At 40.2% G+C, this 12161-nt stretch overlaps 1 protein-coding gene across 1 annotated transcript; it reads left to right on the top strand.

The window, feature by feature from the left end:
* The first annotated feature begins 10230 nt into the window (after positions 1–10230).
* LOC118178918 (olfactory receptor 4S2-like) lies at positions 10231–11546 on the top strand. The gene is given in 2 exon segments (XM_035347817.1): positions 10231–10338; positions 10340–11546. Coding segments are annotated over 2 exon segments (942 nt in total). The 5' UTR covers positions 10231–10255; the 3' UTR covers positions 11199–11546.
* Positions 11547–12161: the final 615 nt, after the last annotated feature.

The following is a 12161-nucleotide window of genomic DNA, read 5'->3' as shown; positions in this document are numbered from 1 at the left end:
ACAGGTTATTGGAAAACAAACAAACAAACAAAACCTCTTAATTCCATATCTTGCAATTATTTTTAATCATTATTTCCTAAAAAATGTAATTTTGATTTTATGTTATTCTTAGCATCTTGTCTCTTAATTAATTTATTTACTTTTCCCAATCATCTCATGAACATATAGTAGTGTCTTCCTGTGTAAATAAAGACAATAAAGAAGCCTTGAGTACTCAAATAGTCTCAGCTGCCATTTCTTCCCTTCTCCTCTGCAGCTGGGGTAGAAGCCCCAGCATGCAGGAGGGGCTCAGGGCCAAAAGCCCAGCTTCCACATGGAGGAGCAGCCCCAATGTCCCTCGGGGCTACCCCTCACTGCCCAGTAGGCTTTTCCCTTGCTGGAGGGGAAGATTTTCCCAAACAGGAGCAAGCTGGTGGGTACCATCACAGCCACTTGAAGGGACCTGCCTTTGAATCTTTCAGCCTAAGTTTGCCAGAGATGACCCAAGATGGTTCATGGATGTTCAGGTGTCTACAAAGAATCAGTCAGAGTTTCTCACATTCCAAATGACCATTTCATCTATGCATCAGTCCCAAGAACCCCCTCACTTCTCTTTGGAGGGGTTTCATGTGCTGGGCTGGGCTGCAGTTACAGGGACAAAGACTACCGCTGGCAGTAGAGGTGCCTTGGGAACCCCACTCGACTCTGTTTGTATTTCCCAAAGGGCTCTGGTCTCCTTCAGGTCCTTTCTGACAGCTGCCAGACACAGGAAAGAACTCATATAACAGAGATCTGCATGTATCACTGGTTGAGTGAAGAGAAGGTTCACTTAATAATGGAAGGTTCTCTTCACCTGGCAGATGAAGATAAGATTTATCCAGAGAGTGTCCTGCTTCACTAGTCTGCTTTTCCTACCTGCCCAGACCTCCTAAGAAGACACCATGGATCAACATCAATGGGGGAATGTTGCTATCACTTTTTGCCTAATTTCAAGAGCAATGAAAAATATCTGTAAACATGAAAAAATCCTTCTTTATCAAGTGCTCTTTGCAGTCTTCCTCTTTAACTACATTTCTGAAACTTCACTAATTAGTTGTGCAAGTCTTGAAGACTTAAGGAAATTGCCAGAACATACATGGCTTGTTAGGGTGTTTGGCATTCTAATGACCCCCATGGTGTATTCGGTGCTCAGGTACTGTGGGGAGACTGAAGAACCCTCTCCAGAAGCTAAAGACAGAGTAAATAAAGATTCTTGGAGCAATAAACTGGCCCTGCTGAGGGTCAAAATTGACAAAGTCTCCCAATGGACATATCTGACCAGATAATTGGAGACCATGTTTTTAGACTGGCTAAGAGCATTTTGCAGATGGCTCTGATGCTGAGAAAAGCCTTGGCTTTTATGATGCAGAAAGACCAAGGCCTGAGCTCAGCCCTGGGAAGAGAGGTACCGTGCCTCATCTATGTGGCAGTGGGATGTGGGCTGTGTGATGCTGAGTGCAGGACAAAGGTATGACACCACAGGGCCTGACTGTGGGGTGGCAAGAAAGCAGCAAGGCTTCAGTGTCATGAGGACAACGTGTCTCCTCATAGGCCTCAGTGGCAGAGACATCACCCATAGCCAAGGGGACAAATACTTCCATCCTGATGGACTCTCCAGCTTCTAGCTGTCTCTCTGCTCAATGGCCCTTCCCAGGAGCTATATCTGTCCCAGGAGCCTGGCCACGCTTAGCAGCACAGCACCTGACCATAATATCACTTGCTCTGTCCCTTTGGGTTCCCTTGAAGTGTCCCCAAGGCCTCAGGGCTGACAGACTCTCCTGGGGTATGGTGTTTGAAAGCAGACTGAAATCTTCACCAACTGCTCCTCTCTGAGCAGAAAAGACAGATTTTAGAAGCGTGGTTTAGAATTAAATAATCATATAATCATTAAGCTTTGAAAAGACCTCAAAGATCATCTGCTTCAACTGCCCCCTACTACCAATATTATATACTAGATCATGTCCCTAAGTACCACAACCAAACTTTCCTAAACATCCCAGGGATGGTGAAGGGCAAGCATACGGTAGGTGAAAGTAGTGCACCTGTTAATAGAATGTGCCTAGCAAGTGATGCGTAAGGCAGTTTCTTGCCAGGAACTAAGTGATAGCCATCAGGTCATATTAGCAGTGAAGGGGAAGTGTATGGTAGGTGAAAGCAGAGCAGTTGGGCAGATGCACTGGGGAGCTTGTGTTGGGCACCGGCCTCCCCCCTGCAGTGGTGTGGGCACGGAAGGATGTAGGGGGTTAATGAGTGTAGCATAGTGAGATGTGGAGTGTGTTCGAAAGTGTGGTGGTGGTGGCGGTAGTGGAAAAAAAAAAAAAGGTGGTGTGGTGTGGGGTGTGTGGAAGGCATGCAAGGCGTGTAGGGTGTGTCAGGGTCAGGTGGGTAGGGTGCAAAAAAAAAGGGGGTCGAGGGACCAGGCATCTTGGTTGAGTGGGTGGGAAAAGGATGCTTGTGGAGCATCCTGGGTCTGGGCTCAAACCCACAACCTCAGCCTTTGCCCTGGGCCGGGTGAGAGGTAAGTGTCACAACTGCAGTGCTACGGTTGGCCCCTGGTAAGGGGGGGAACCTGTCAGTTGATATACAATATATTCCCTGCCTCAGTCCTGTCCTTGTGGTTGATATACAACATACTCCCTGTGTTAGCTAAAACCTGCAAAATCAACCTGATTTCCCTTATTCCCTGTCTGAAGTCTCCCATTTTCTTTATCCTAAGCAAATTCTTTGCTTATAACACTCCTTGATTCAAAGTTTTCAAAACATTCTTACCAGTTTTTACTTGGTGCTTGATTTGGTTACACTTCCAGGTTTCATATTCATCTAGTGCTTTTATACGGCACTAAAATGCTCACTGTACTAATACACAGGTTAAGAATACTAGTAAAAGCAAGATCTATATTTCTATAAACAATTGCTTAAACCAAGAAAAGTCGGGTAACCATCAATTTGTTCTGTAATTCTCGAAAACGCCACAAGGTGTCATCTTTAACTACCTTATGTAAGATCTTGGTCTTTTCCCAAGTATTTTTGAGATCAGTCTCAATTCACCCTGCCTCATTTACATACATACAGCAACTAATATTTATTAATGTGCATACTCCCCCTTTGGGAGGCTAATAAAAGGCCTAGTGACTACAACGTTCTTATTGATTTGTTCTAGTTGCATGCCCCAAACTGTCAGAAATATTGTCAGAAATATTGTTTGCCTACTTGTGTTAGATCTTCTCCTTTGTATGGCATTTGGTAAGGGCTGCCATATGCTGGTTCTGGAGACACACACCATTTCCTGCCCAATGTCTGGTAGCTGTATGAGACTCCCATTTGCTCTAGTACCTGCCACTACAGGCCAGGGGACTTTACACCCCAAGTCTGGTCCCTAATCCATTCACACCTGTGAAGCAATAGCTAGTGTTACCATAAAAACTGGTCAAAGAAACTCTCTAAGACTCAATTTGGAGTTTTAGAAAGTGAGCATTCTTTGATTGTGTGCCAAATACACAGGGCATCAATCCACCTACTGTGTGTGCCACATTGTTCAACCTACAGGATTTGCATACATATTTGTTAGATTTCCTAGAAATAATCAACATATTCATACTATTTCCCATTTCTCATTAAAATATTCAAATGTCCCTGACACATGCGCAATTTTTTCTACTGGTCTTTTGGGGGTCTCTGGTGGCTGTCAATAGTCTTCCTCACTATGTTTGCTGCTTGAAACCAGTTCTTGTGAATGCTCAGACCATTACTTTCTGTTTTATCTTCTTGTTTTAATTTAGGCATGCATACTAAGCTAAAGTCATTTACACATCCAAAGACATGGGCATACAATGAGATCCTAGCCTATTCTTTTCATACATATCCTCCAGGCCTAGGTTATGCTGCCCCCCTGCCTTGTCCTGGGATACAATTCTGTATGGTCTTATAGGTAAGGATGACTAATTAGTGAGTAAGGTAACACCAGAGATACAATTTCTAAACTTCCTCCTATCTAACTAAACATAGTAAATGTTTGGCCTATCTGCTCATAAAACGTTTTGGATTTGGCGCTATCATGGAGAGAAATGTATGTCCTGATTCAGTATCACTAGCCTCTAGATGTTGCAGCCATCTCGCGCACACATACCAACACTCACCCTAGTATCTGTTTTTTGGGACACATACCATTCCCATCCCAGTGGTTGGTGGGGATAATCTTACTGAAATAAACATTCCGACATTCCATTCCAACATTCCATGTTCACTTATCAATTAGGATCGCTGACCAGTTTGTTTCTCGTTACTGCTGTGGGGGCCCAGAGAGGACAGTCCTGGATGACCCACTTAGAGGTCACTGATGTTCAAAGTACCCTTGGGCTACATTAAGGTGACATAACACTAAACGATACATTGAAAAATTTTATTGATGACAGAAACTATTCTGGCAGAAACTGATTAAACCAGTTTTTAACTGGAGCTATTTAAACCTTGTTAATAAATAAAAAAATAAAAGAAGCTGAACAGCCCATAACATACATTGAGAGAGAAGAGAGAGTTAAAAAGGCAGAAGTAGAGGAAAGGCCCAGGTAACCACCCTGGGTTCCAGCAACACCTCTGCTCCAATTGTTGTGTCTGTGATGATGGTCGGGGCACGTGGCCCTCTGAGTAGTGCTTTATGAATTAGTCCCCACCTCCAGCTCTTACTTCATATGCTAATTATTCCAAGACTGTGTCCCAAGACCTTCTTGAGAGGGTGTTGGTGCGGGGGGAGGGCATTGCTGATGAATTTCTCCCGCAGCTACAGAACCACTCGTGCCAAGGTGTCTCAGATGCTTACCCGAGGAAAGGAAATAGACCCCAGGAAAGTGGTATCCCACCGCCACAGGATCCTCTTTTCTGATAGTATCTTACCTTGTTAGGGTTATAACACCTTTTCTCTGACAAGTTGACGAGTGATTGAGTTTTTTTTTTTTTTTTTCCTTTCTTTCTTTTCAGTCTCTTGCAACTGCCCTTGTCATTTGTTAATCAGGTATATGTCTCTCTATGGTTGTGTTTATGGCTTCCTCCTTTTCTCATCATTCATTTTGTTTTCATTGAGAAGGCGCTTTATCGCATACTCTTAAAGAAACAGATGTTTTCTCCTTTCATATAACTTTAGAGTATTTACTATATATCAGATCTATATCAGAGTATTTACTATATATCAGATCTTATTCTGGTTCTGGTCCAACTGAGCTGAATAGATCTCCTCACATTCGTCTTCAACCCTGTGATATGAAACATAAGATTATGTCAATGTAGGGCTAACAGACACAGTACTGTTACAGCAAGACTGTTGGAAGTTGCAGTTCTTTCACATACAACTTCAGTCAGTTATGAATAACTGGTTCTGTAAAGGTTTGGATAACTCTTTTTTAGTAATAGCCAATATTCCAATGTGATTTTGAAAAAAACAAAAACAAGCAAAACCAAACAAACAACAAAAACACACACACACAAAAACCACCACCACAAAACCACAGTATTATGATTTAAGTAAAAATATGTATTCCTCCACCAAGATCCGAGCAGAATAGTTTTCTGATGTGTTGGGTTTAGTCATCAAAGCACTCCCATGTACAGGAAGGATTCATTCACACACAAAAGCAACCCTGAAACAGATTATTCCTTGAAAAACAATAAACTGGCAGACCATGAGCAGTCAGGTGATGACTGAGCCAGAAAATAAAACCGTCCTAGTGGTCTTACTCATCTATACTGCCAGAAGGAAGTGTGTTTTTCCCCATTACACTCTAACCTGCATCTCCTCAACCTACTGACTGACCTAACAGTGTACAAAACAGCTTGTTCCTCAAACCTCTTTCACCTCCTTGTTCCTTAAACATTTGATCTGAGGATCCAACACTGGATCAAGCGCAGCACAAAAAAATTGACACAATTGCAGTGGAAAGCACTCCACCTAGTGTGTGTGCTGAATTGTTCAAGCTACAGGGGTTATATACAATCAAAACATACATATTCATTTGATTTCCAATAAATAACTAACATATCCACACTTTTTCCCAGGACTCATTAAAGTATGTAAATATCCCTGACATAAGTAAAAGGCCCCAGGAAATTGGTATCCCACCTCCACAGGATTCTCTCTCTCTCTCTCTCTCTTTTTTTTTTTTTTTAAAGCATTTTTTTTCAGCTGGTGGTCTTTTGGGTTCTTCCAATGTTCTTCCATAGTCAGCTTAGGCATGCATACTAAGCTAAGTCACTTATACACCCAAGGACATATGAGCTTGAACCACGAGGACCATGGTTTGGGCCAGAAAGACCATGAGTTCCTCTACTAATCTTTTCAGACACATCTTCCAAGCCCGATTCATCATTTACACATACAAAGTTTCTAAACTTCCTTCTGTCTAACTAAACATAATACAGGTTTGTCCTATCTGTTCATAAAATATTTCAGATTTGTCTCTCTTATTCTATCATGGAGAGAACCTTATCTCCTTCTGATTTGGTATCACTAGGTACTCCCCAGAGGATGCTGCCTCTCTCCTTACTACTTAGAAATCTCTCTCTCTAATTATTTATTTATTTAATTAATGAGGAATTGCTTTTGTTTGTTTGTTTGTTTGTTTTGGGTGTATGTGTGTGTGTGTGGAGTTATTTTAATTTAAATTTTTTAATTTAAATTTTAAGTTTTAAAAGCACTATTTTAGTGTTCACAATGCTCGAAAGCCAAACAGTGGATTTAATGGCCCTCTACTCTTGGGAAAACCATAAGGTTATCAGCCTGGTTTAATGAAAGATTCCGGAGAGGGTTAACTGGATGAATTTGCTTGTCCCATTTAATATTTGACTAATGCATCTTCTGTTATTTCTAGTGGAAAAAATCCCAAAATTTCTCCATTTGATCATGGTGGATCATAGTATAAAGCCATAGATCAATGGCTACTAATTTAAAATACATTTGCTTAAACTTTTCAGTTAAGACAGAACTCATTTCTCCTCCTTTGCCCCTTCCTTTCAGGCATTTCCTTCACTACATCTCCATGACTCCCAGCTATATCCTCAAGAGACCTTCATGTAGCGGATTCCCTGGGAGAAGGTTTAAACAGTGGTACTTAAACGGTTTTCTTCTCCACCCTTCTTGCTGCTGCTGGGCTATGAAAACATCATTCAGTGCACACAGACCACATAATTGAGACAGACCATGAACGCTGTTGTCACAAAAGCAGGAAATGTCCAGAAACACTTGTGATACAGGAAAGCAAGAAAATAAATTAGATGGGATTATGCAATAAAAGACACATTCTAAGCAATTTTTGGAAGCTTTTAAGATTCAATTCTATGTTCTTTAAAGAGTCTGTGTTCTGACACATTCATACCAGGGACAGCAGACACTGAGGAGATAAAATTGTATAGCACTTTCAGAAAAACTTAGATCTCTAAATACAGAAAAGGTAAGTTTTCCAGTTTGACCATTTTTTCCACTTTTCCCTTCCCTTCCCTTCCCTTCCCTTCCCTTCCCTTCCCTTCCCTTCCCTTCCCTTCCCTTCCCTTCCCTTCCCTTCCCATCAGTCAGATATATATTTTGTAAAAGGAATTTGGTGGTTGTGGCAGGGACCTTACCAAGAGGGTTATGCAGTAAAGCTGTATTGTTAACAGGTTGTATATTCACAATCCTTTCAAAAAAAAACATACACCTTGTTTTTAGCTTAGGAATTTCCTTTCTGACATTGTTCAAGAATTCAGTTTTCCTTGATTTTTTATCTCTTGGTCATTCCTTTCTGAACAGCTGATTACCTAAACATGACACAAGTACTAGTGCTGTTTGCTTCCAGCTCTGCTATTGGCTGGATTGAGCCCAGATATTTATTTTCTACTAGGTAACTGTACTGCAATAAAGGTGTAATTATTTAATATTTTATGTTATTTTATGGAGAAATCTGGGCTATTGCTAAATGAAAGGAGGGATGGAAAGGATCAAAGCTTTCTAGTAACAGGTAGAAATTGATATCCTGTTGTTCTTATTGATCCTTTTTTTCTTGAAGAGATATCTGAAGAAGAATATCTTTTATATAATGCAAGCACAGGAAGTCACTAACTTTCTCCACTTCCTCTCTAGACTTTACTTTGTGGGTTTGAGTAATCATGGGCTTTCTCCATTTCTGTTTCAGTTGTGTGATCAATCAGCTCTTGCCTGCAGCAGAGTTTGTGATGTAAGTTTAAATTATGACCAGAAAATTTCAAGTAGTTTTAAATTGTGACTAGATAATTTAAACTAACTGATTTCATTCTACAAGTCTGCTCAGAGATGACTGACACAAAATAGGGAAACTGATTGCAATTTCACTGAGCAGAACTTGCAACAGTGATTTTTAACACCAATTTACAGGGAATATTTTGATACTAAAATGAACCCAAGCAGCTGGTGATTCTTTTCTAAGAGTGCCTATTTTTAGTTAATTTCTGTGGAGAGTTTAATCTAGTTGTTCCCAGACTTCTTTGAAAAATGTGACACCGATGGTCAGGGTTTGAAAGTCTGAAATGTAAAGGACTATATATCTTTTTAAGATGAGATTACTTATTTGTCAGTGACATGTACTGCTCTGATAGCCATAGCAGGAATGGGCTGAGCCAAAGAAACCCCATGTCCATGCTGGAATATGACCACATCTGGAAAGAGAAACTGTACAGATGTAGAAATGCTTAGGAGTAAGGAGTTCAGCCATAGTATAAAAAAGGGTATGGCACTGTGGAAGCATCTGAACTATTTTCAGGGGAAATAAATGATTATCCTCTAAAGTTAACTTAACCATTCTCTAAAGTTAACTTTACCTTAGTAATATAAATTTACTTAATTTCCTCATGGTAAATGTTCTGTAAAGAACAGTATTTTAGCCATTGTGCCTTTAGCGAGATACACTGACCAGCTTCTAGATCAGTTTCACTAAGTGGAAATTAACCCTTGAGAACACTCCTCAAAGTATATTAAAAATCAGTGCTATGTGAAATATGAACTGTGCTGGGGCAGAAGCTATCACAAGATTATTTTGTTTTTCCTCCCTTTGAAACAGTGATGAGATGTAAAGCAATGCTAAACACTAAATTATCAGTGAATTTCTTTGCTTTTTTTCTCCATGATATGCAACTTCCCTGGAACACATTTTTCAGCCCATTAAATTATAAATTTATCTTTCAAAATATATATACACAATAGATTTTTTTTCCTCTGTGTGGTTTCATTCCCCCACTAAATAATCCAAAGATCATTATTACTTATAAGATAAATCAGCATCCAAAAGCATATTTCCAGGTATTTTTCTATCATTGTTTTCTTGGACTTTGTCTACACTGAGCGTAAACATGTTGCATGATTTACCCTGTAGCACTCTGGTGTTATCCTTAGTCCATGGAAGAAAACCAATGTTGGGGAATTTTTATTGTACCCCTTGAGGTAAATTAAACACACATTTTGGCTCAATTATAAAAAGATTTAGTGAACAATGCATTGGATAGAGTCCTACCATCATAAGTGGTATTACAAGGAGTCTGCAAAGATGCGGCACAACTCTATTCCTTATGGAATCACAGAATTTGTAAGGTTAGAAAAGTTCTCCAAGATCATCTGGTTCAACCACCTCCCTACCATCAATATCACCCACTCAACCATGTTCTTAATATCTCCCCTTATTTATGTTTGCCCCAGCATCAGTCCTGGGAGCATCTGCATCAGGTCCCTTAGCCCAATGAGCAGTTCATCTTCCAGCACCAGTTCTGTTGCCCAAAGGTGGCACCTGAGTTCTCTTATTCTAAGACAATTCTTCATCTTTTTTTTATCTTTTCAGCAAGGGAAAATTCACTCCTTTACAAGAAGTCATTCTTTTCCTGGCATTCCTGCTTTCAGCCAATTTCTAACCTTTTCTGTAGTCAGGCCTTGCCCTCCATATCAGGTCATTCCTTGGTCACAAATTAATATCGCTGAGCAGTAACAATCTGAATTTCCCTTTCACCAGCCATAAAGCCAGTTCTTCAAAATCCTGAAGTCACAGATATGTCTGAATTTGTATGCATGTAGCATTAAATATCTACTAAAATAATATGTAAATTAATCACTTTGTAAGCTTAATGCTAGTCTTATATATTTCTTAGTCCATATATACTTCTGATATTAATTCATTATTTACAATGAAAAAAGTGAAGAATAACATGTCCTTTTCTTTCCAGGTGTATAGGCTGTATATTGTATATTGCCAACCAAATGAGTAACATGGAGAATGCAAGCAGCGTAAAGGAATTCATTCTTCTTGGACTCTCAGAAAATCAAGTAATTCAGAAAATGTTTTGTTATGTTTTTATTCTTCTATATGATTATCATGTCAGGAAATCTGCTCATTGTTTTCACTGTAATGAGCAGTCAACATCTGAAATCACCCATGTATTTCTTCCTTTCCTACCTATCCTTTGTAGATATCTGTTATTCTTCTGTCACAGCTCCCAAAATGATTGCTGACTTCCTCATTGAAAATAAAACCATCTCGTTCGTGGGTTGTATAGCACAGCTGTTCGGGGTACATTTCTTTGGCTGCACCGAGATCTTCATCCTCACAGTGATGGCCTATGATCGTTATACTGCCATCTGCAGACCTCTCCACTACACCACTCTCATGACCAGGCGTGCTTGTGACTGGATGTTGATCTGCTCTTGGGTGGGAGGCTTTGTGCATTCCATGGTGCAAACGCTCCTAACCTCTTTTCTCCCCTTTTGCGGCCCCAACAAAATTGACCACTTCTTCTGTGATGTCCACCCCCTACTACAACTGGCTTGTACTGACACCTATGCTGTGGGCATCATTGTTGTTGCCAACAGCGGAATGATAGCTCTGAGCTGTTTCTTCATCCTGGTCGTGTCCTACGTTGTCATCCTGGTTTCCTTGAAAAGACAAACATCTGAAGGGCGACACAAGGCCCTCTCTACTTGTGGATCCCACATCACTGTAGTGATTCTGTTCTTCGGGCCATGCACATTCTCCTACATACGCCCATCCAGCAATCTGTCAGAGGACAAGAGTGTGGCAGTGTTTTACACTATCATCACGCCCATACTGAACCCGCTCATCTATACACTGAGAAATGAGGAAGTGAAGAGTGCCATAAAAAAACTGTGGAGTAAAGAAGCAGGACATGAAAAGGGAGAGCTGTAGAACAACAGTAACTTTTCAAAAGTGTCAGAGATCAAGTATTGTTCATGATAGTTCTTCTTCTGAAAATTTACCAAGAACTCCCTCTGAAAGACAAGCTGTCTTTTAGCTCCTATTGTAATTAGGAAGATCTGAAGGTGTGTCTTCTGATCTGAAGAACAATATAAACTGTAACAAGAAAGGATCCCTTTTCAATTCTCTTTGACTGTCACAGACCCAGGCCTAGGGTTTCTGAGCACTACCAAAACACTAGCAAATAAATAAATACTATGAAAAGTATCAAAAATGTCATCTAGACCATTACTCGGAGTTCTCCCATATGTAAACTTTCAGATAAACTTCATCTGCTTTGTAACCTTGGGAAGAGAAGACTATCCTTACCTCCTGCTGAAAGCAATCACATCAAAGTAGGACCCTGTCTGCTAGCTGTAAATTCATTTTCCTGAGAACAACATTCTACTATTTTGAATCCATACATTAGCATTTAAAAATCTGATATTAGGTGCTAGTTATGTTCTTTGCTGATTCAGGTAACAGGAGGGGAATCTTCTCCCTTCCAATTCAAAGCCATCAAGTCCTTTTTGCAGTATTTCAGCTGTTATTGACACCATCCTGTGGTGGCTTTACTTTGAAAGGGCCGATGAACACCAAATCTCTTTCTCATTCCCTCTCCTCAGAAGAAGAGGGGGAAGAAGAAATTATGCTGGAAAGAAAAAAGAAAAAAAAAAAAAAAGAAAAAGGAAAAAAAAAAGCTAGGTTGATAGGTTGAGGTAAGAATGATTTAATTAAAGGAAAAAGGAAGAGGAAAAAAGCAAGCAAAGGCTGTGCTGAAGCACGGAGAATGGAAAAAAAAAAAATGCTCTCTACTTCCCATCAATAAGCAATGTTTGGCCATGACCCAGAAAGCAGGGCCACAATATGCATAGAGGTAATTTGGGAGGACAGATGTCTGTGGTGGGTTTATGT

This window comes from Oxyura jamaicensis, chromosome 27 (genome assembly GCF_011077185.1).
Source record: "Oxyura jamaicensis isolate SHBP4307 breed ruddy duck chromosome 27, BPBGC_Ojam_1.0, whole genome shotgun sequence".
Taxonomy (NCBI): Eukaryota; Metazoa; Chordata; class Aves; order Anseriformes; family Anatidae; genus Oxyura; species Oxyura jamaicensis.
The sequence above is the reverse complement of the archived record's forward strand: the minus strand, read 5'-3'. Positions and strand labels throughout refer to the sequence as shown.